Below are 23,304 nucleotides of genomic sequence, written 5' to 3'. Positions count from 1 at the left end.
CTGATATACGCGGTGAAAAAAAAGAGCGTGAAAGACTTGCACTATTTAAACTATGTCATACTTTGAAACTCACAAGTCAATAAGGGTTTGATTGATAGTTTCATTTCGGACACGGTTCTTTGTGGTAGTTGAAAAACAAAGTTTAGGCTTAAAACATATTTTAGAAGACCTTTGTTATTGTACTGGTGGTGGAAAAACACATGGAGAGTGTTATAATACAAAATAGTCCCAAAATAAAGCTTATGTTTTCAAGTTTTCGAGTCATCAAAATCATATATATAACTCTGTAAACACATGTAGGTTCACTGGTGGTTCTGGATAAATAAAATGGTACATAAAATGGCTATTTGTTCATCATGGTTATTGGGACCCCTAGCTCCACCTTTGTAAAAATCTGAGTCAGCAAGTTTCCCTAAAAAAGGACTAATTTCACATCAAACCACTCTGAATGACTTTGTGTATATATCGATTACTGAATTAAACAGATTTTTAATCGTTGGAGTTCCCCTTTAAAAGTTCCACAGTAACGTTATGCAGTATTATTTTTAAGTATTTAATTCGTGGTGATACCGACCATGGCGCAAGACAAGTTTTAATAAAGGGTGTACCAAAAAACACCACAGCTACAATTGTTCCGATTTTGAATGAACTGTATGAATTAAGGCACATAAATGTTTTATGTTAAGATTGTCTGGTTGTTGTTTGTGTTTATTTTATATACAAGTAAAAGAAAAAAGAGAAAAACAACCCACAAATTGTAGAAAGTGCACAAAATCTGACTTTTAGGGTTTTATGGTAACACGTGGTCTCTCAAGGGCGGGAGTGAGATTGGCACTCAGCATGCCTTGGTGGTGGAAATTATCTGCCGAGTTTGATGTCTTGTTAATTTTGTTAACTGTTGCAGTATTTTAATGTTACCTTTTGTGTCCTGTTCTGCTGTAGTGTGTTTTATTTATAGATTTTTTCCCCCGTTTTCTCTCCCCTTCATCCTGCTGAGAAATGTTAAGAAGCCTAGTAAAAAAACAATGACGCTTATGGTGTGCATGTGTCATAGCAAGCACAAGATCACTGGTTGAGCTGTTTGGGATAGAACACCAACACATAATTAATGCAGGCTTGCTGGTTGATGTGCACAAATACAAGACTAATAAAACTGTTTTTAGTTCATTTCACTTATCGAAGTGTGACAATGAATACCTCTATATAAATCAGTATTCTTGTCAAGTTGATACAGTAGCATTTACCTGTTTTGTGATTGGCTGCATTACCAGCCATAGTTGACTGCTACAGTAAGAGGATATGACAATCAAGTGATCACTGTAGTGGAAGAAGACTGGAAAAACAAGAATGTGTGTTCGGGAACAATTAAAGGTGATTTATGTGCTCATGTGACTTTAGATTCACTTCAGATTGACAGTGCTTGTGTAACTGAGTGTGAGAGAATAGGGAAGTGAAGGTTTTTATTGGCTTTTATTCAACAGTTGCAATGTTTTGGGGCTGAGTCAGTTTCTCCTGCCTTCGCGAACACCCTCTCACAAGGGATGGGACAGATATTTTTGTGTTTTTATCAAGAGGATCTTCTGTTCTTGGCAAGTACATTTCTGCTAGATATCAGTCAAACTCAGCTGTAGCATCTGCTTTGCTTAACAGCACTGTCCAGAAGGAGCCCCCAAGTTTGCACATTAAAAAAAAAACAAAAACATGACACTAACTACATTTCACAGTAAAGGAAATCTCAGCCTGAAAACATGGGGTGTACACCAAAAGCATACACAATTTGAACTTGACTTGGCAGCTAGAGTACGAGGAAAATGAAAATCATTCTTGCTCAGCCACAGAATCTTGCCTGAGTAGCCAGGAGACAAACCTGGTCAAGTGATTCACTCTGAAAACCCAGTACCTATCCAACCTGCTGCACAGTTTGCATAACCGGAAAGTATTAACGAGCATACTGAACATGCAACCAAAAATCTTTTCTTACTGTTCTTTAAAACTAAATACGGAAAGGCTAAGCATGCACAAAGCATCATGGGTCACACGGTGGGCTGCGACACCACATTGCCCCCTTGTCCAAGAGCAGCAACCCCGCTGCTTACTAGTCTCATCAGACAAAGTCTTTGAAATATCTAGCAGTCTGCCACTCCCACTTCGAGGGCTTTCAGTTCAAGGGACTACCTGGCATCCTCACAGGCTTTGCCTCGAGGCTATTAGCATCTCCATGAGAAAGTTTAGTTCTGCCCTCTCTGCCTCTTCTTCCTTACACTCGCTGTCACTACAGTCCACCCACACCACTGTACTAACCTGGCTGCAGCCTGTCTACTCTCCCAAAATTGCCTCCAACTCTTGGGCCCACCGTAGAAGCAAGTCAGAAGCACCGTGCAAGCCATAACCGCTGGAGACTTAATGGTTTTACCACCCATAAAAATGCATCCAAAGCCATGGTATCACAGGCCACTGCTACAAACTCATGTGAGCCCCACCATATTCTCTATGTTGGCAGCAAGCAGACCCAGCTTCTCCCTGATGGTGTTCTCTCCAACTGAGTTTCTCTTTAATGTGCATGGGCCACACTTGCTCACCAAACTGCAATGGCTGTCATGGGCCAAGTTACCATATCGTCTCCAGGGAGCTCTAACAGTACCTGCAGGGATGGCCCTTCTAGTGCCAAGGCTAACTGTGCCACCTTTGCTTGGTTCTCCCATCCCTCCACAACCATCTTAAATTGCCGCAGCTGACCAACTCCCTGTACCACTATTACGCCTTATCTTAGGTTGATGCATTGGGCGTTGTAGAGGCGGCTCCAGCTGCTGTCTTTGGCAAGTCACATCGGGAGCTGGTAGTGGCACTGGGCAAGGACGTCGTGGAAGGCATAAGTTAAAGACCTGACAACCCTATCGACTGCTGCAGGTCAGCTATTTCCTCAGCTAGCCTGCATGTGGGAGAGGGGTGCTGCATCCTTCAGCCCAGGATGGCACGAGTCTTCCAGAGAGTGTACTCCTCCCCCAGGCCACCCAGCCCGGCTCTTCATAGGATCTTCTCATCCTCTGCCTGCCTTTCCTCCCTCTGCTGCTCCAGGCCTCTCCTGGCGCTTCCTACCTGGTGCCCTGCCAAATTCATGCGCCACCAGCGATCCCCTGAAGGCAAACTAGCTCCACCTTCACCTTGAGTCTTTGCCAGAATAAACCCATAGAACAACTGCAGGAGAACAATACCCAGAATAAACATGCAGAACATTTCTTTAATATGCTACAATATGAAAATGGTTGTTTGTTATTGATGAATGCATGAAAATAGAAGCAAATAATGGCATTGCTGACATTCGCTGCCCCAAAAAACATGCAGCTCAGACACCAATCTATAAATAATAATTAACTTCTTAAAATAAATAATTAACTTCATATTAACTTCATATTTATCAAAAAATAGCAAATCTGTACAAATCACCTTTAGGTCAGTTAATGTAAAAGATATTATTTCGATATTTACACAAATGCATACCCACTTGACTGTCAGACAACTAAAATGAAACACTAAGAGGAACTGCAATAGACTACACTGTGGATAAAACTTGAATCTAGCCCATTTAACAAATCTACAATTTGGATTATTTAAATAAAAAAAAAATGAAATGGACATAGCGATATGTCTAGCCTGACATGTATTTAATATACACAAGATCAAAAAAAAAAAATTCAAAACATAATTCTGTTCTACATCCAGGAGGAACCCAGCATCACAGAAAACCACTGTACTCAACAACCACCACAGCCCAAAAAGGTGCTACTCTAAAAGTGGTGTGGCAAAACTTTTTTCCAGAAAAAAAATGCTAATAACACGTCTCTATTAACCTATCCACAATAGTGGATATTGTATCTTTTCCATTTGGTTCAACTGATTTCCCTCCACAAGAGCTAAAATGGACCCAATTTACACACAAGCGTGTTTGTTGTTGGTCAGACATTACACTTCTCTACTTTGGACTTGTGGCCAACCCATTTGGAAGGTTTTCCAGCATGCAGTAATACCTTACTCCAGGGTGCACAACTCCAGTCCTGGTGGGTCGGTGTCCAGCACAGTTTGGTAGTTTACCTACTCAAACACACCCACTAAACCTGGCAATTAACAGATTGATAACAGAGTTGAATCAGGTGTGTTTTAGCAGGTAAATCACCAAATTGTGCTGGATGCCAGCCCTCCAGGACTTACTCCTTTGGTTAGTGTCAGCTCTGTGATAAGAGGATCTCAGTGCACAGCATAAAAGCCTCAAAATTAATGCATAATCAGTTTTAAAGATGATAGCAGAGTTCAAACTTTGTCCAAGTAGAAGGATCGAGGGCTCCAGCCCGTTTCATCATCGCAGAGATCGGTCAGAATCATCAAGGAGACACTGAGATTGCCTAGAAAATGATTCACATGGCTAAGGTATTGTAGAGGAATAAGGTTTATCAGGTTTGTAATGTTAGGAGCCTTTTTGTCTTGAAGGCTTACAAAAACGTTTGAAAAGTAATCAGGATGATTATGAGGAAAGTCATATTTAATCTTAGATCAGTACATTCACACAAATAAAGCAACTCAAAATACAAGTACCTGAAGACATTTTAAAAAGTGTTAATTATATATTCAGCAGTGAACTGTAACTGCAGTTATTAACTGCCATCACACAATAACTTTCTTTTGTAGATGTAGTTGTAGAAATAGATGTGTATAAACAAACAAACAAATAAATAAAAAGTATAAATAAATAGCACTGTACAAGAACAAACAGATAACAACTTGTAAGATGGCTTATATTCCAATCAGGGGTGGAGCCACACCTTCAGAAGACGTTGTCCGAAACTCGTTTTATCACGGCTTGCTGAGTGACAAAACGCAACTACGCAGACGTTACACCCTTCCCATTTGAAGGGTTTCCAGCATGCACTAATACCCTACTCCTTCATTTAAGCGGTGGCTCAGTAGTGAGAGGGTCTCAGCACACAGGATCAAAGTCTCAAAATTAATTCATCATCAATTTTGAAGATGACTGTCGAGTTTGAACTCTGTCCAGGAAGAAGAATCGGGGGCTCCAACCCCTGTTTCATCATCGCAGAGATCGGTCAGAATCATCAAGGAGACATTGAGATTGCCAAGAAAATGATTCGCATGGCTAAGGTATTGTAGAAGAATCTTATCAAGTTTTGCAATTTTACAAGCCTTTTTGTTTTGAAGGCTTACAAAAACTTTTGAAAAGTAATCAGGATGATTATAAGGAAAGTCATATTTAATCTTAGATCAGCACAATTACAGAAATAATGCAGCTCACAATACCAGTACCTGAAGACATTTTAAAAAGTGTTAATTATATAATCAGTAGTGAACTGTAACTGTAGTTTTGAACTGACACACATTAATGTCCTTTTGTATTAGAGTTGTAGGAATGGATGTGTAGAAATGAATGAATGAATGAATGAATGAATGAATGAATGAATGAATGAATACATAGCACTGTACAAGAAAAACTAATAAATCACTTCTAAGACATCTTATTTCAAATCTGGGGGGGGGGTTGTTAAACTTGTTAATCACGGTTGGCTGAGTGACAAAACGCAAGTACGCCACTGAGTAACTAAAACTACTTTTCATGTCATGCTAGTAACATGTTTCTATAAAACGATCAATGAGTTTTTGTAATGTTGTATCTTTCATTTGGTCCAGTTGGTTTCATACCACAATGGCTAGTGTGGACCTATTTAGACAGTGGGTTTATTTTATTGGTCAGACATTTTGCAAGGATGCAACAGCTCTGCTATTTTTACCACCATGAAAATATGAACATGTAAATAGAACATATAAAATAATCGCAAAACAATAATAATGTGGCATCAGAGCGCGCTGTAGTTCCCGTAATGCTTTGTGCTTGCTTAACTGGACTGTATTTAACGTAATTAAAGTTTTTTCGCTTGTACGTTCAGTATGCAAGTTAATGTTTACAGGTAATATCGTTCATATCAGTCTTTGTATAAGATAATAAGTGACGGTCAACGTTCCCAAGTTCAGTTCTGCATCCCTGACTTATATGGTAAATGCTGATATAAAGGCAAAACAGGTTTACAGGTTATGCGAACTGTTGAACAGGTTGGGTAGGTATTGGGTTTTGAGAGTGTGAGTTATCATCAACCACATTTTTTTTCTGATTAATAACCCCAGGCAGGTTTCTGTGGTTGTGCACAGCACATTTGCATATAGGGAATAAGACTGATTTTACTGTATTGTACTGTGGCTACCAACTCAAAATAAAACTACAGTATGGGCATCAACCTTTGAGTTGTCTATGCTTCTTCTCCCCCCACAGTATGCAACAATAATAAACCTTTTTAAATTATATACTTCTTTAAATATTAAACTTTTTTTTTAAAACTTTTTTCGATATCTGCTTCCTTATGGTTGGTTCACCAATGTGAACTGAACTAATTAGGTCACTGATGCTTAGTCAAAAATACATTCTGTGATCCATGTGCCAAAATTAAACACGTAACCTTTGCTGTTATTTTATTGCTCGTCTGTTGTAATTAACAGCAACTTATGCTGCAGGAACTATATGCCAGTCTGTAAATATGAAAATGTTAAAAATTTTGCAAGCAGTATGGCGTTGATGTGCTCTGAGAAAAGCAGCCTCTGGTGTTGAATTCTCTCGTTTGGTGTGGAACATCATAAAAATGCGTTCCTACCAGCAGCAAACTCAAGCAGGGGTCATCAGTCCACAGTTTGGTTGTTTGGTGTGAACCCGAATATGGATGAGGTGTTCACACGTCAAAACGGACCAAACTAAGGTCCACAACAAACAAGGTAGGTGTGACTGCGACCATAGTATAGCAAGGTAGCAATGAGAAATATTAAGACTAACATTTAGCAAATTCAAACTTTGACCCTGTGCTTTAGCGCATGTATCGCAGTAAAAACATTTTTTACCACATTCATGAGCTGCAGCTCCTCTCACTGAACATGAACTCACAGGATTTACTGTTTGGGAAATGTCCCGCCCCTCAGCTGCAGTGGTAATTTTGATTGCCTCTGCCAATGCTACGGTATATATACATCCAATAATCAAGATATCTGCAGTCCATAAACAAACATGTAACAATACACAACACATACACTGTACCCACTGTTTTCACTGTACTGACAATCACTCTCCATCCTGGATCAGATTATTTTTCATCGACCGGTTTCTGACAGTCACTGTCTACTTGTAACTCAGGTAATACACTCTCTCTCCCTCTTTCTCCTCCTGCTCTTTGTTCTCCTCCTCCTCCCCCACACCTAGGACTGTGGAGCAGACTGTGTTAAGTTCCAGAAAAGTGAGCTCGAGCACAGGTTTACTAAGCGTGCACTAGAGCGCACATACAACTCCCCTCATTCGTGGGGAAACACATATGGGGCCCACAAGCGCCATCTAGAGTTCAGTCACGAAGAGTACAGGGAACTGCAGCAGTTTTCCAGAGAAGTGGGAATTTTCTTCACTGCATCAGGAATGGACGAGGTAAGGAATTATTACGGAAATAATTATGACTCACAAAAGCAAAATGTTCTACAGCAAGACTGCAGTTTACATTTAATCAAAGCAAAATGAACATTACATTGTTTTAAAGCAGTCCAAAAAACTGTCACTGTCCAAAAAAAAGTCCAAAATGGCAACAGTAAAAGCAAAAAAACGTTCTTAACCCTTAATGTAAGTTAATGTAAAGACATTTTATTCCAAGTAATCTTGGAGGATTTCTATTGGTTTATCATCAAATTTTCACAAAATGTAAAAGACTGCTGCTGTGTTCAAATTATGTAGAAATGTAAACAATTTGATTAATTATAACATCACATATATTGCACACACATTGTACATATATATGTATATATATATATATTAATGTGAGCAATATATATACACATATCTTTCTTCCATATGGGAACATTTGGCCCACCAGAAAGTTCATTAAGTACACCTCCTTGTCTCTACACTTTTTGTCCATTTTATCAGCTCCACTTACCATTTAGGTGCACACTGAAGTTCTACAATTACAGACTGTAGTCCATCTGTTTCTCTGCATACTTTGTAAGCCCCCTTTTACTTTGTTCTTCAATGGTCAGGAGCCCCAAAGAGCAGGTACTATTTGGGAGGTGGATCATTCTCATCACTGCAGTAACACTGACATGGTGGTGGCGTCTTAACGTGTTGTTTTGGTATGAGTGGATCAGACACCACTCACTGTCCACTCTATTAGACACTCCTACCTTGTCAGTCCACCTTGAAGATGTAAAGTCAGAGACAGTAGAACATCTGTTGCTGCCCACTTTCTTTTGGTCATCCTGTGGTGGTCCTGTGTTCTGACCATTGAAGAACAGAGAAAAAGGGGGCTAACAAAGTTTGCAGAGCAACAAACGGATTACAGTCTGCAATTGTAGAACTACAAGATGATTTTATATGGTAAGTAGAACTGATAAAACAGACAATAAGTGTAGATACAAGGCGGGTATACTTAATGAAGCGGCCTGTCCGTGTATATAACTTAGCACATGTTCATCGCACGTGCACGCACACACACATATTATCTAAGCCACTTTTCCTCTTTTGGGTCGCGGTGAGTGCTGGAGCCTATTCCAGTGGTCATTGGGCAGATGGCAGGAAACACACTGGACGGGTCACCAGTCCATCACAAGGCACAGTGTCATCATAAAATACATTTAAAAATTTAAAAACTTTATTTGAAGCCTTTGTTATTTATATATTGTTTTGTCTATTTGGCTCTCAGCCCACCAAAGACATTTTATATTTTATATTTTTTAAACCATTTTTTTTTTTTAACAAAGATGGCTGTGGAATTCCTGCATGCAATCAATGTACCCTTCTTCAAAGTGGCCTCTGCAGACACCAATAACATCCCTTACCTGGAGAAGACCGCCAAGAAAGGTGCATTTACATTGTTTATTTTTATTTCTAGCAAGGTGGTTAGTAGCAAAGCACTTTTCCACTGTCCATCTGCAAACTGACTAAACCTGTATATTATGCAATCATGCAGAAAAGGTTTTTCAAGTATAAGCACAAGTATAATCAAATGTAATATAATGTTTAAGTACAACAAATGTCATTGTATTTATTTTCATGGCAGTTTGGTGCAAACTGTACTAGAGATGTATAAGTCCAGCTCAGCACATGTGGACTAATGTCCCCAGGTCGTCCTATGGTTATATCCAGTGGTATGCAGTCTATGGAGACTATGCACTGTGTTTATCGGACAGTGAAGAAGCATAACCCAAACTTCACCATCCTGCAGTGCACCAGCGCCTATCCACTGCCCACAGAGCACGTCAACCTGCGCGTCATCACCGTGAGAGTCCTTTACCTCTTCACTATTGACTTTGTAGTTTCAGGGACAGGGAGTTCTGCACTTTATATTAAAATTTAATCATACACTGACATGTCTATATATTTTGGACAGTTTTTATTTTTAAGAATAGAGATGGATGCAGCTCAAAATGTTTGAAGGTTTGCAACAGTGTGCAAATTTCATGATACAATGCATACTGCTGTTTTTTATGATACGATATGTTTTTGATACAAATTTAGTAAAAAATGCTAATGTTACTTTTATGTTTATTTATTAATTATTATTTCTATTATTGAAGCCTCGGGGACCAGAAACTCACCCATGCATAAAATTTGATGTTTCTATATATGTTTCTCAATTTTTGCAATAATACAGCACAGAAACACCATTTACACGTTTTCTGAATGAGTCTGACCTTTCTCTTCCATCTTATCTTGCGATCGTAAGTGACTCACATCTGGAGTTATGAAGCTATGAAGAGGGGTTGAGATACACGTCATCTTCCTCTGACCATGTGTAACTGGTGGATTTGTGTGTCTGTCTACATTTTGTGTGAAACTGACCAATAGACACTCTTGAAATCACTAAGGACTCGCCCATCACACCAAAAACTCCTCATTCTTCATTCAGTCGACATCTGAGACACGTGAAATGGCAGGCAAAGAGTTTACAGTCGCTGAAGTTGTTGCTGCGGCTTTGGAAAGCAGTGACGAAGATAAAAGCATTTTGATATGAAATGTATGAGTATCATGTTACACGATATTATATCATGTATATGTTCTATTAAGTGCCTTTAAAGGCCATTATAAGAAGGTTTTAAAAAATAGAGAAAATGCCTTTTGACAGGGTTAATATTATTTTTGGTAATTCAAACATGAGATCTAAATCTATTCAATACACAAGGTGCATCGTCTCATGACCTTCAAACAGAAAAAAATTAATATCAACATGCATATCACGACACCCCTGTATGTTTGCTGTTCTGAGTTCTGGGAAGGACCCAGGGATGTTGAAGAGGTACTAGATTGTTTTGGTTCTAATTTGGTTAAGAGATACTTACAAACCAGGTGCAGTCGTGCCATTGACCAAAAGTTGTTGTCCAGTTTTCATTTACCCCTTACTCCAGCACTGCATCCTTGAAAAAAAGCAAACAGGATAGAACAGAATAGAACAGAATAACCATAACTTTCTGATGCAATGTTATTTCTGTTCTCCAACACAGGAATTCCAGAAGGAATTTCCTGACATTCCGATCGGCTACTCTGGCCATGAAGGGGGCATCAGTGTGACTGTAGCTGCTGTAGCACTGGGGGCAAAGGTTGTGGAGCGGCACGTAACCCTAGACAAAAGCTGGAAGGGCAGTGACCACGCAGCGTCACTAGAGCCGGCCGAACTGGCAGCACTGGTGCGAGAGATCCGGACAGTGGAGCTTGCTCTGGGCTCTCCAGTGAAGCAGATGCTGCCCTGCGAAGCCTCCTGCCACAAAAAGGTCAGAAATTACAGTAACACCTGCAGGTCCTCTTAAGAACATGTCTGCTGTAGCAAAGCCTGCCCTTCCATTGTCCTTTTCAAGTAATCTAATAATTTTCACAAAATTAAACTTATGTACACTTCTGTGTAACAGTGCAGACGTGTCTGGAAATACTGACAAAGCTGCTTCTACATGATCAGCTATCACATTAGATGTAAATGGCTAAATAAGCCTGACCAGTTTCTTTCAATAAAAACACAAATTTTGCTGATTTTACAAAATTTCTGCATAATTCAGTCATTCAGAGTGATTTAATATAAAATGACAGTAGGGAAACTTGCTGACTTCTTTACTGTGGTGGTTAATTTACTATATTATATTATTTACTATATTATATTCTTTACTAAAACCACCAGTAAACCTACATGTCATCTGATTTTGTATGTGTAATACTGATGATGGTAAAACAGTGATAAATCTGCAGTAAAAAAGTTTACTTTGGGGGCGATTTTACTTTACGGCACCCTGCATGTACCTTCTGCCATGAATGTATTTTTAAAAAATGAGGTCAGAAGTGCTCTCAAAACAATTACAAAACAATGTCTCAGGCATCAGGAAACATATTTGAAACTACTGTAATTAATGATCTGTGAGGGGGCATTAAAGTGAGGCATTCAAACTGACTTTCAGTTTTTCTAGAACAGAGCATTTTACATTAAACCACTCAGAATGACCGTGATTACATCTTAACCATTTAATGTTGCAAAAATGTGAAACTTTATTTTGATTCAACTGTTCTGTTTCAGTTGGGTAAATCAGTCGTAGTGAGGAAGGCAGTGCAAAAGGGTACAGACTTAACCCTCAATATGCTGGGAGTTAAAGTGGCAGAACCACAAGGAATACCACCAGAGAAGATCTTCAAACTGGTGGGTAAGAAGATCACAGTGGACCTACAGGAGGATGACACCATCACTTATGATATGATGAAAGACTGATCTTCATTTGGATTTATTCATCATTAGTAAGTTAACAGTCCTGCTTGGACATGTTTTATGAAAACTAGGTATGAACAAGCTTTTATTTCAATGCTTTATTTACATATCATTTCATGGGATGCGGTATATCAACATTGAGTTTAGGTAATTTGAGACTATGGAGCTGATGTTGCTCAAATAGAATTACTGATTGGACTTTTATGACCCTTTGAGCAGGCTTTGTGTTGCAGAAGAAATGCTACTGCAATTATTATATTGGGGCTGGTCATTAGAGATTAACTGTAAACAGGGACACAACATAGAGAACCTCTGGTTTTGTGCTATGGAAGTTTTTTTTAGTATCTGTTTTTTACATTTAGCATGAAATATAATCATTAAATGTGTCTCTTGACAAACTGTGTTTGTTGAGTTTTTTAACTGCAGTTCAGTGGGATCAACATAATAGGTTGCACATAGACAGTGATTGTTGTGGATGATGTTAACATGGTGAATGATCTGAAATGAATCCGTTAATTTCCTTAAGTGCAATTTCCTTAAGCCTGTATAGTATCTTCAAGTACTTTCAAATGTACTTTAATAAATAGTCTATTAAAAATTGCATGGTGTACTGTGCTGTCTCTATCCTGTGTATGTAACAAACAGCCATACAACTTCACTGCATGGTAGACACTAAACCCACAGCCCAACAAATTAACTAACCCACACCCCAACACAATAAAACACAGTCAACACATAGACACATCTTAAACTAACAACAACAGCAGCAAGAACTGTCCTTTTAACAGAGCGGGCGAGGGGGGAGGTGCGCGCTGTGCAGGTTTGCATACCAGGCCCCTAAAGCCCCTTCTGAAACATGGCGGATGACACAAAATTATAAGAACTTGAACAAAAATGAAACAATCAGGAGAGAAATTTCCAGAGTGCTTAAAATTAGAGGTAATGAATACTGTTTTGTGTCACTGATTTAGAAGGATACTTTCTTAACTAGCACTAGGCTGCTCAGTTAGCAAAAAGGCTAAAAGTTATCTAACATGCTAAACAACTTCATCATTAATATCACAGGTATAAATGATTTCCTGTAAAACTACAATATAAAAGTCTCTAAAGAGTGTTACTTGAATGGCTTATGTTCCAAATGTCCGTGTTTCAGTCAGAAGTAGCATGAAACCCAGGCTGAACCTCAAATGGCTCTGTACTCCTTAAATATTGTGAAATGTAAGTTTAGAAATTTTAGATTCTACAGCCAAATAGTGCACTATTTGTCGACTATGGAGGTGGTCGAATCCCAAACAACTATTTATTAGCTATATTATGCACTGTTGGAATGCAAGAGCCAGTATTTAAATTCATACATAGTGCACTACGTAGGCAGCAGGGAGCCATTTGAGATTCAGCCCAGTGTGGGAAGACGGGCACCGGTTATGTGTGCTAAATAAGACTCGTAGTGGTAATTTGGTAACCAGAGTGCTTATGAGTAGTGCTATGCTATATGTTCATTATTATATAACAAAAATTAAGAAGTTCATGAAACGTCCGCAGTGACATACAGTGACGGGAGACTTAGCAGTCCATGGATACTTGGCAATGACACCATACTCTTAACAGAACTACATTTCTTTGGCGAAATACTTGTTTATGACAATTATTATTAATAATATCTTAGATTATTTAGTGAAAAAATGTGTACTATGATATTTTATTTTGGCCACTGTCTTATAAAAGCAATAAGCTACTCGAGGCTGTGCGTTCGTGTGATTTTATCATCGAGAAGGTGCAGCACGAAGCGGAGTAAAACCTCCTTCTCTGTGATAAAATTGCAGTAAAGCACAGCCTCGCGTGGTTTATTGCTTTATAATAAATTGTTCTTCATTTGTAAATTAATGAATGAAATAAACAACATGAACTATCAGTGTTTAACTCTTAAAGAACAGCTCCGTTAGCAGCACTGTCAGCATCTGACAGTATTGTTCAAAACTGCATCACATTTCTGAATGTGGTTTTCTTACATACCATTTAAAGAGACATTACCGGTGAATTATCAGTGTAGTTAAGAATGCATATTCTGTTTGTGTAGAAAAATCACAGGCTACACAATGTAGCTTTAAAAGGGGAACTCCACCTATTTAGTAAAATTCTACATAATTAAATGGTTGAGATGTAAACAAAGTTATTTAGAGGGGTTTGGTGTAAAATGCTCCATTCCAGAGAAACATATAGAGTCAGAAGGACTCGTTTCTGATGGCCTACAGGTTCTGCTCATACCTTAAATTTCATTTTAACGGTCATCATTTGCCCTTCTTGCTTTTCAGATATCTCCAAAGCGTAAGTGCACCTACTTAACTAGTAACGCATGACGGCCCCAAACCAACCCAATGAGTGTCTCCCCATGTACTTCATTCCTCACCGTCTGACTATCTACTGTCCTGCAGCCTGTTGAGTCCAAGGCCGTGCATGTGGAAGTGGAAGTGGCTCTGATGCAGATCATAAGCCAGCCGCCCGTCTGTAAGAACATACTACCACAACTAATCCGAGTGCTCAAACCTGGCGTCTGTCTGTCGACGCTCTAAATTGTGTAATCACTGGTAGTTAACTGAACTTACGATGTAACTGACTGATCACCCGGTGATTAGCTACAAAAACAGAACATCCAGTGACCCAATCTGAAGACCTCTCCTCTAAACACGATGAGCCTTTCTCTCGTTTCCAGGGTCAACATTTCCGGTTTGGGAAGTTCTGTGTAAAATCATTTCCGCTTTTCATTCATTTCCATCTGATGATGAGCTCAGAAAGAAATGGTTAATTGTGATAAAATTCAAAGTAATTCGAAACAGCACGCATGTGTGCAGCGCTGATTTCAACCCGTCGGACATCTACGTTACACCGAAGGGAAAAACATGGGTGAAAAGGGGCGCAGTACCATGTCGTTTCAGTTGGAGTCAACGAGCAAGGGACTCTGTGTATAGCAGAGTGAGGGCCCGCCTCGGAGACTCTACTAATGAGGAGGAGGGGGTGGTGGAGCAGGATATGTCGGGGATAGAGGAGGAAGAACAAGCCAAGAAAGACACTGCATATACAGTGTATATATGAGGCAACCATTACTTACATTGTGTGTGAAATGCTGTTATTAAAATATACCCCTAAAATTTCAAAAACAACCACTGTAGTCCGCTCCCATTTTAATTTTTACACTTTTATTTATTTTCGTTTAGCTTTGTACTACAGTCATATGTGTAGAGTTTTCATGTTCTCCCCATGTCTGCATGGGTTTTTGTTATGGACCAAAATCATGGCTAGTGTACAAGACCCTCAAGACTGGCATCAAAGAACTTCTGTGACCCAGGTGATAGCAGGTGGTTACTGGAAAGATGTGTGGCTATATGTGATACATTCAGTATAAACCTAATAGTGAATTAGCTTATAAAACAGTAAATCTAACTGCGTAAATTAAAATGGGTTTGTGAACTGCAATGTTGTAACAATGGACTGGTTCAACTCTTTCGAACTTCTTTGAAGTCTTTGGATCTCTAGTCTTTGTGGTTCCTTGCTTTTCTTTAAGGACTGGTAACACCGAGCCCTTACATCTACAACATTGGACGCTGAGAAGGAAATCATGTGACACAATAAATCATGTTAGACACCGTTTATTTACTTCTTAAACAGACACATAATTGAAGATCTCTAAATCTGAAGAATACTGAAACTACCTAACATTACTCATCCTGTCTGTGACATTAAGTAAGTTAGCTAGCTAGCTAACTACAACACTGGGAACCAGCTAACGATTTACCTTCATAATCAGAAATAAACTGCTCAAAAAAGAATTTATATCCCTTATTGAGTTTTGCATGTTTGGTCCTCCATAGCTCTTCCACGATTCTGACCACATCGTCCTGCCTAAAGCATGGGAGTTCAGCCAAAGATGGTGAAAAATAAAATGCAGCCATATTCGTAGCGGAGCGGTGCGGAAACCGGAAATAAGTTTACACATAACCTCCCCCGGAACTTGACCCCTCCTCCGTGCGTGAAAAACGCCTATTAGCTCCTATCTGCACTGCAGAAACCAGACAGCAGCGCTCCTGCCTCACGACAACCGCGGGCCTCAGCAGACTAACGCTAGCTAGCTTAGTTTTTTTTTTTACTTTTACTCTATTTTACTCTCAGACTGAACTGGAGATACAGCTGAATACGTTACCATAGATATACATACCGCTCGTTACTCTTCACCTTTTAAACGCAGGGTTTTAAGTTAGCTGACTTACCCGTGTAGAACTCCTCACTCCACTCGCAGTGACGTTATTCTCTTTCGACGAAAAATCTTCGGTTTTCAGAGCTGTAATCTCCGATGTCGGCAGGCACACAACGCCATAATCTGAGAAAATAATGTAAGACAGACATTGCGAAGAGATTAGAATAAACTTTTTTAACAGTTATCTAACGTTAACGCTGTGAGTACGGTGTATTAAAACGGTCAACTCGAACGCTTGGAGAAAGCGCGCGCTGCTGCACTGAGCCCACAGGGGGCGGGGTCAGATTGCTCAGCTCCTCCTCTGTCGTGTTTTAATTAGTCAAAAATTCCGTCAGTCTCTTGTATTTACTCTCTTGGTTTTTGGAGCTCAGTACAAAGCTACATTAACCTTAATGATCTAAAACCTGTTTCCCCGGCCGAGTAGCGCCGTGCGGCGGGTCTCGACTGTTGCATGTTCAATAAAAGAGCATTTGTTTTCTAGTGCTGTACGTGTTTTCTGCGTTTTCTATTTCTATGCAGAAGTGACAATAGCAAAATTCAGTTCTCTGCTGTGATCTCTGATCTCCGACTAAAGATGGTCTTTGCAATTACTAATGATTTTACCAATATCATTATTTTCATCCTGCTCTGTATTTTGAAAATACATCTGTGTGTAAATGGTCATTATATGTTATGTTATGTTATGTTTGTTTGTTTGTTTGTTTTCTTTTGGATTTTTTTCTTGTTTTTTTCATGCCTAGATGATAAAAGTGGCAAATGTCTCATTGTATGAAGTGCATTTTTTTTTCTTTTAGATTACTGCCATTTTCAATAAGAAAAATCATGGAATCTTTTTTCATGTACTTTATCATGTATGTGGTAAAGGGTTAAGGACCAGTTAATCACATCATTGAGTTCAAACATTAATAGTCATGCAGACTTCTCTTATACATTCATGTCTTATACATATTTTAAACCTTTTTCTATTTGGTGATATATTTATAGTTATGCTTATGCATTTTTCCCCAATAATTTGTCTCAGTCTGCTCTGTTATATGTCTGTATTTACGGTGAAGGAAAAACGTTTTAAAGGCTTTTCTGTGCCTCTGTACCGCGGGCGTTTGCCGACTATGAGGCCAGCACGACTCTGACGTCACTGACATTAGACGGCATGAAGCAGAACGTTTTAACAGCCAACGCCGCTCACTGACCGAGACTGTGAGCCGAGTGAGAACGAGCTGCCAACTTCGGGCCGGAGTCGTTGGCTGTCTGGGATCTTTATTTCTTATAACTAAGTCTCATACCATGAACTTTTTTATACTAATAAAATGTACACGAATGTCTTTGTAGGCATTCACTTCTACAGTTTTGGTAAAGAAATTGCAAAAAAAAATCTTGCCTAGGGATAAGATAACCACTTATTATTGAAAAACGAACCGCACAGAGAGGTCTAGTGTTGTTATCTTTTTAACGGTTTATAATTTACAAAGAAAACTACAACGGGTTTTACATGTATTCGTCAAAAAAGCGAGAGAGTCGGGCTCTAACAGTTTTGGAAGTCGATATAAACCGATATAAACCACAGCTGAGTGCGGGTGAGGAGACATGAAGAAGGAGACCTGATCTGTGTACTTTTACAGCCATCTAGCGGTGAAGCGCTGCCTGTGCTCTTCACACCGGAAGAAGAAAACTCAACTCAAGTCAAGTCAAGAGGCTTTTATTGTCATTCCGTCTATGTACAAGTACACAGTGGAGTGAAATTACGTTCCTCCAGGAACAACAAGGTGCAGCAAGGAACAAAAAGTACAAAGGGCGAACGTGCAGACATAAGAGTGCAAACAAAAAATTAAGCTAGAAACAATACAATAAATACGATAAATTAAACAGACATTAGACACAGTAAACAGACAGGACAGTGCAGCGCCGACACAGCACTCATTTCTGAGCATGAGGTAGTGGAATAAGGTGCAGAGGTATTTAAGATGCTGTGATCTGTGAGTTCACGCAGTCAGATAACATACGTGAGCACAGCGGTTACTGAGGTAGTACACAGTGTAAACACAGTAAACTCACTGGATCTGAGCCGCTCGCTGCAGTTTCAGCACTTTTCTGTAACGTGTTTTAGCGCAGATCAACATCTACGTGAAGCTGAATTCTGTACAAAACTTTAGATTTGTAGTAAAACCGTGATGATGTCAGTCTCCATGGAGACAGAGAGGAAACGGCAGCCTTAGTTTAGTTTACAGCTGGACTACAAATCACTGAGTTCAAGAGAAAGAAAACAGATTCCGGATTAAAAGAGATTTTGAGGTTAAATCCATCAGTGGCGAGTTGTACCGATCATATTTACAGAATATCTCCACAGCCTCTTCCTCACTGGCCTCTCTCTGCATGTCCCGCCCTGCGTGTCTCCCACAATGCAACAGTGAAGCTTTTCTGAAAGTGTTTTAAGAGATTTAAAGGGGAATGGCGGTGAGCGAAATGTTAGGATTAGTAAAATGTTTCTTCAGTACAGACTCATTAAAACATGACGTGTACATTAGTTCTCCTGCTGTTTAAGTACTTCGTGAGCTTCACCGTCACTGGGATGTTTGAACGTTTCGGTCTGTAGCTCAGCGTCTCGGTTGTTTCTCCAGCTTTGCGCAGTGGCAGTATCGTAGCCTATGAGGTTTATCCGAGGCGCGATTATTGCTAGTTGAAAACTTTACCCAATACCCCGCCTTGACGACTTGAAATATAGTCGGCTATGGCAATTTTTGACGGTCTCTACGGAGACTGATTGATGTGTTAAAATGATAGAAAAACGCATACTATAGATAGAGTCAGTATGTAAGGATATAATATGGGATGATAACTAAGTAAACAGTTGCATATGTTACGGTAGTTTGGATGTTATCAGTGTTAGTTTGTCATTAAATAAGCTTGCAGAAGCTAATTTACCTGTTTTCTTAATAAATTAATTGATTGTATTGACATGTGGCACTGAATTTAAGGTGGAATTGCATGTAAGCACTGAATTGAAGGTATCAGTAAATTTAAGGTGGTAGTGAATTTAAGGTGGCGCTGAATATAAGGTGGAACTGCATTGAAAGTGGCACTAAATTTTAGGTGGAATTGCACGTAAGGTAGCACTAAATTTAGGGTGGCAGAAAATTTAACGTGGCTGTGAATTTAAGGTGGAACTGCATTTAAGGTAGCACTGAATTTAAGTTCTGATTACTTTTAAGGTGGCACTGAATTTAACTTGGCGGTGGATTTTTGGTAGCAGTTTAAGGTAGCACCTAGCAACACATTACTATCAACCTTGGATAATGTAGCAACCGCCTAGCAACATTTTAGCAACACTTTAACAACCATCAACAGTCTTCCACCATTTTAACGTTTTCAAGTGATTGGCTGGCTTTTTCAAGCCGACTTGAAGTTCGTTCATAAACTTTCCATTTCTAGTTCGTAACTTACTGTTCTTTGTAATCTTATTAATCTACGTTTAAAAAATAAAATGTTTCTCGTCCCGCAGTTTTTGAGCTAGAATCACAAAACTTTGTAGAATCATAGAACCTATACCCGATTAGGTTGCTTGTGCTTTTCTAAGCTATAAAACGATCGTTCAAAGACAATAATTTTTTCCATAGGAAATGAATGGCGGAATGTTTGGGACATTCAAGTCTGACTGCCACAAGTGATGTCACAATGCACATCTCTCACACAGACACTCATACACAGTACACAGTCTCACATACTTACAGCCTAATGCACAACAATATCAAATAATTCATTTAGGGTGCCAGTACATTTAAGGTAGCAGGAGATTTAAGGTGGCAGTAAATTTATGGTGGCAGTGGATTTAAGGTATCATTAAATTTAAGGTGGCAGTGAATTTAAGTTGACAATAAATTTACGGTGGGAGAGAATTGAAAGTGGCAGTGGATTAAAGGTATCTATAAATTTAGGGTAACAGTGTGATTAATAACATAGCAACCACCTAGCAACCCTTTAGCAACAACTTGGGACACCATAGCAACCACCTAGCAACACTTCAACAACAACTTTGAATACCATAGCAACTGCTTAGCAGCATCTAAGCAACACTCTAGCAATCATCAACCGTTTTCTATCATTTTAATGTTTTAACAAAATTAGCTGGCTTTTTCAAGCCAATTTAAAGTTCGCTCACAAAATTTCCTTTTCTAGTTATTTTTATTTTTCGTTTGCTGGAGTCAAGTAAATAAGAGAAAAACAACCCACAAACCATAGACAGTGCACAAAATCTGACTTGTAGGGTTTTATGGTAACGCATGTCCTCTCAAGAGCAGGGGCGAGATGACACTCCCAGCCTGCCTTGCTGGGGGAAATAATCTGATAAGTCTGATGTTTACATAATTAGCTGAGTTATTTATAGACCACTGTAGTCGATTTTGTAGTCGGCGCCATGCTCTAATGCCCATATTAGGAACTCCGGGTCCATTTCTCTACGGCCAGAATGAATAGGGTTTTCGAATAATCGCCTCTGTCGCCCCCTGTGTTAAATAAAAATGTTCAGAATCTGATACGTTTTGTTTCATGAACATTCTTCTCTCCAACACCACTGGATCCTCCGAATTACGAGGTCGTTAAAGTGTTGAAATATGAATATTGCCACATTTGAGCTAAAGCTACTGCGCATTGAATTCACGTCATTAGACCGGCAGCCTCCTTAAGCAGGTTTTGTCAGTGTACATTTCCATGTACAGACTGAGGGCAGATGAAAGAAGTCAGAACAAAATCAGCAGGTTTCCCTGCAGTTCTCTGTTCTTCATCCGATGCTCTCTGAAACACAATAGATCTTTCCTTTTAACTTGATTTGAAAAGATCTACAAATTTACCTCCCTGATAAACTGATTTAGGCTCTCAGAATATCCTAACTAATTATTTTAATGCTGGCAACATTTTTCTAAGGACATTTTCTCAGGACATTCGCCAACTTTTTGTTCGACTTTTCCCGTTCCACCTTAAATGGTCCAGCAGGCACATTCTGAACTATCGAACAAGCAGCCGGCGAAAAAGAAGCTGACTTCAGCTTCACGGAGGGTTGAAAGGCACGATATGAGGAGGTTTCTCTATTTCATTAACTTATTTTTGCTGTTTCACAAAACTAACAGGTCAGTGTTTTGTCTCGTTTGCTAGTGTTTGTGATAGCTAGTCACAGCTGCTGCACCATATAAGGTGGAACGGGAATATTCAAACAAAAAGCTGGCGAAAAAGCAGCTAAATTCAGCCCCTTTTCAAAAATACAACACGGGTAGTATTTTTGAAAAGGGGTTTTAGCCTATCAAAATACCTAGAGGTTTTATTTACTGGTATACGTGTAAATATGCGCTACTAGAAAAAAGTACACAGGAAAAAACGTATCGGGTTCTGAACATTTTTTAACACAGGGTGAGATAGAGGAGATTTTTCGAAAACACTGTTCATTCTGGCCATAGAGAAATGGGGCTTAGACCCGGAGTTCCTAATATGGGCATAACGAGGACTACAGAACGCACGACTACAGTGGTCTATTGCGTTTTTACAACAACGGTCTTGTTAATTGTTTAATTGTTGCGGTGTTTTAATGTTACTTATTATGTCCTTGTTCACATAGTTCTATTTTAGTGCGTTTCCTTTACGGATTTTTTCTTCATTTTTTAATAAAACAAAATACCCTTTTCTAAAATTTAAAATCTCTCTCCCCCTGATAGTGCTGAGAAATGCTTCGTAGCCTCGGAGTATTAAACACATTGACGGCTTGTGTCTGTTTTTAGTTCATTTCACTAATCACAGTGTTACAATGAATACCTCTATATAAATCAGTATTCTTGTCAAGTTGATACAGTAGCATTTACCTGTTTTGTGATTGGCTGCATTACCAGCCACAGTTGACTGCTGCAGTAAGAGGATATGACAATCAAGTGATCACTGTAGAGGAAGACGACTGAAAGAACAAGAATGTGTGTTCGGGAACAATTAAAGGTGATTTATGTGCTCATGTGACTTTAGATTCACTTCAGATTGACAGTGCTTGTGTAACTGAGCGTGAGAAAATAGGGAAGTGAAGGTTTTTATTGGCTTTTATTCCGTCGTTTCACTGGTTTGGGGCTGAGTTCATTCCGCCGCTTTCAAACAATTTCTTCGCCTTCGCGAACACCCTCTCTTAAATCAGCAGTGTTTGGTGCAGATAAGTTTCAGTAATGACACACAAACTTTGAATTTTACTTGAGGATATAATGTAGCTAAAATGCTGCTTAGATTCAAAATTCAGCGTTCACTGCAATTAATGCAGCTGAAATGCTTTTGAAGGTTAAAATACAAATATTAATATAAAGTAATTATTGCAGTACATTCAAAACTCAAAAGTTGTGTATGATTGCTGAAACTTACCTGCACCATGCACAATTGTTTGTAGTGCTGGGTGTAATACAGCTGAATGCTCAATACTATTAGGACAATTATTGGCAAGTACATTTTAGTTACAGGTTAATTCAAAGTCCTTTTTCTAAATTAAAGTGGTGTGTATTTCTAACCATAATTTAGAGCAAATAACACAGTTAATCAGATGTGCGTGGACACAGTGTTTATGGAGCTGTTGACGTTTTATTGTCTGGCGGTGTCTATTGTTAGCATGAACAATTAAAATATGTACTTAAATGCACTGAAACGCTTTGGAGGAAAACAGAGGCGTGTGTATGGATGTAGGTGTGGTCTAGAAGTGCATGATTTTTCTACCACTGAAAAACGTGTCTCAGTTCTATGGTATTAACACAAAATAGCAGTACGTTAAATGTCACCCAAACTGCAAAATAGCGGTACGTTAAATGTCACCCAAACTGCAAAATAGCGGTACGTTAAATGTCACCCAAACTGCAAAAGAACAGGTGTGCATCACTCTCTGTGGTCGGACTGTCATGAATGTGTAAGTCTTTACTGACTACCGTAGTCCGATCAAATGTTATTAGCGCCGAAAAGACGAACATCGAAAATAAAACTAACTTTACCGTGGTCGAGGCTGGTATGCGTCAAAGTTGTAGCACCAGCTGATCCAGATATTGTTTTATTCAGAGGATCTTCTGTTCTTAGCAAGTATATTTCAGCCAGATATCAAACTCCGCTGTAGCATTAGTTTTTCCTGCTTTGCTCAACAACGGTATCCAGAAGGAGCCCCACGTTTCCATATAAAACATATTAAAAGATCCTAAGCGATACCAACTTTATTTCGTAATAAGATTTAAATCCGAACAC

The 23,304-nt window shown here is 39.1% G+C and overlaps 1 protein-coding gene, 1 long non-coding RNA gene and 1 other non-coding gene across 3 annotated transcripts; 2 read left to right on the top strand and 1 right to left on the bottom strand.

Moving 5' to 3' along the window:
* The first annotated feature begins 4,893 nt into the window (after window positions 1-4,893).
* On the top strand, window positions 4,894-12,423 carry LOC118811936 (sialic acid synthase-like). Its single transcript, XM_036576541.1, has 6 exons — window positions 4,894-5,151; window positions 7,304-7,519; window positions 8,842-8,941; window positions 9,205-9,359; window positions 10,582-10,848; window positions 11,637-12,423. Exons 1-6 carry the CDS (start codon window positions 5,020-5,022, stop codon window positions 11,823-11,825), a joined length of 1,059 nt encoding a protein of 352 aa, XP_036432434.1. The 5' UTR covers window positions 4,894-5,019; the 3' UTR covers window positions 11,826-12,423.
* On the bottom strand, window positions 9,399-18,433 carry LOC118811937. Its single transcript, XR_005007514.1, has 3 exons — window positions 18,124-18,433; window positions 16,085-16,194; window positions 9,399-10,494 (listed from the first exon to the last, which is right to left on the bottom strand). It is a non-coding gene; the product is annotated as an uncharacterized LOC118811937 (long non-coding RNA).
* A 251-nt stretch (window positions 18,434-18,684) lies between these two features.
* LOC118812844 lies at window positions 18,685-18,825 on the top strand. Its single transcript, XR_005007586.1, has one exon. It is a non-coding gene; the product is annotated as a U4 spliceosomal RNA (small nuclear RNA).
* Window positions 18,826-23,304: the final 4,479 nt, after the last annotated feature.

This window comes from Colossoma macropomum, unplaced genomic scaffold, assembly GCF_904425465.1.
Source record: "Colossoma macropomum unplaced genomic scaffold, Colossoma_macropomum, whole genome shotgun sequence".
Taxonomy (NCBI): domain Eukaryota; kingdom Metazoa; phylum Chordata; class Actinopteri; order Characiformes; family Serrasalmidae; genus Colossoma; species Colossoma macropomum.
This window is presented reverse-complemented; position numbering and strand designations above follow the sequence as displayed.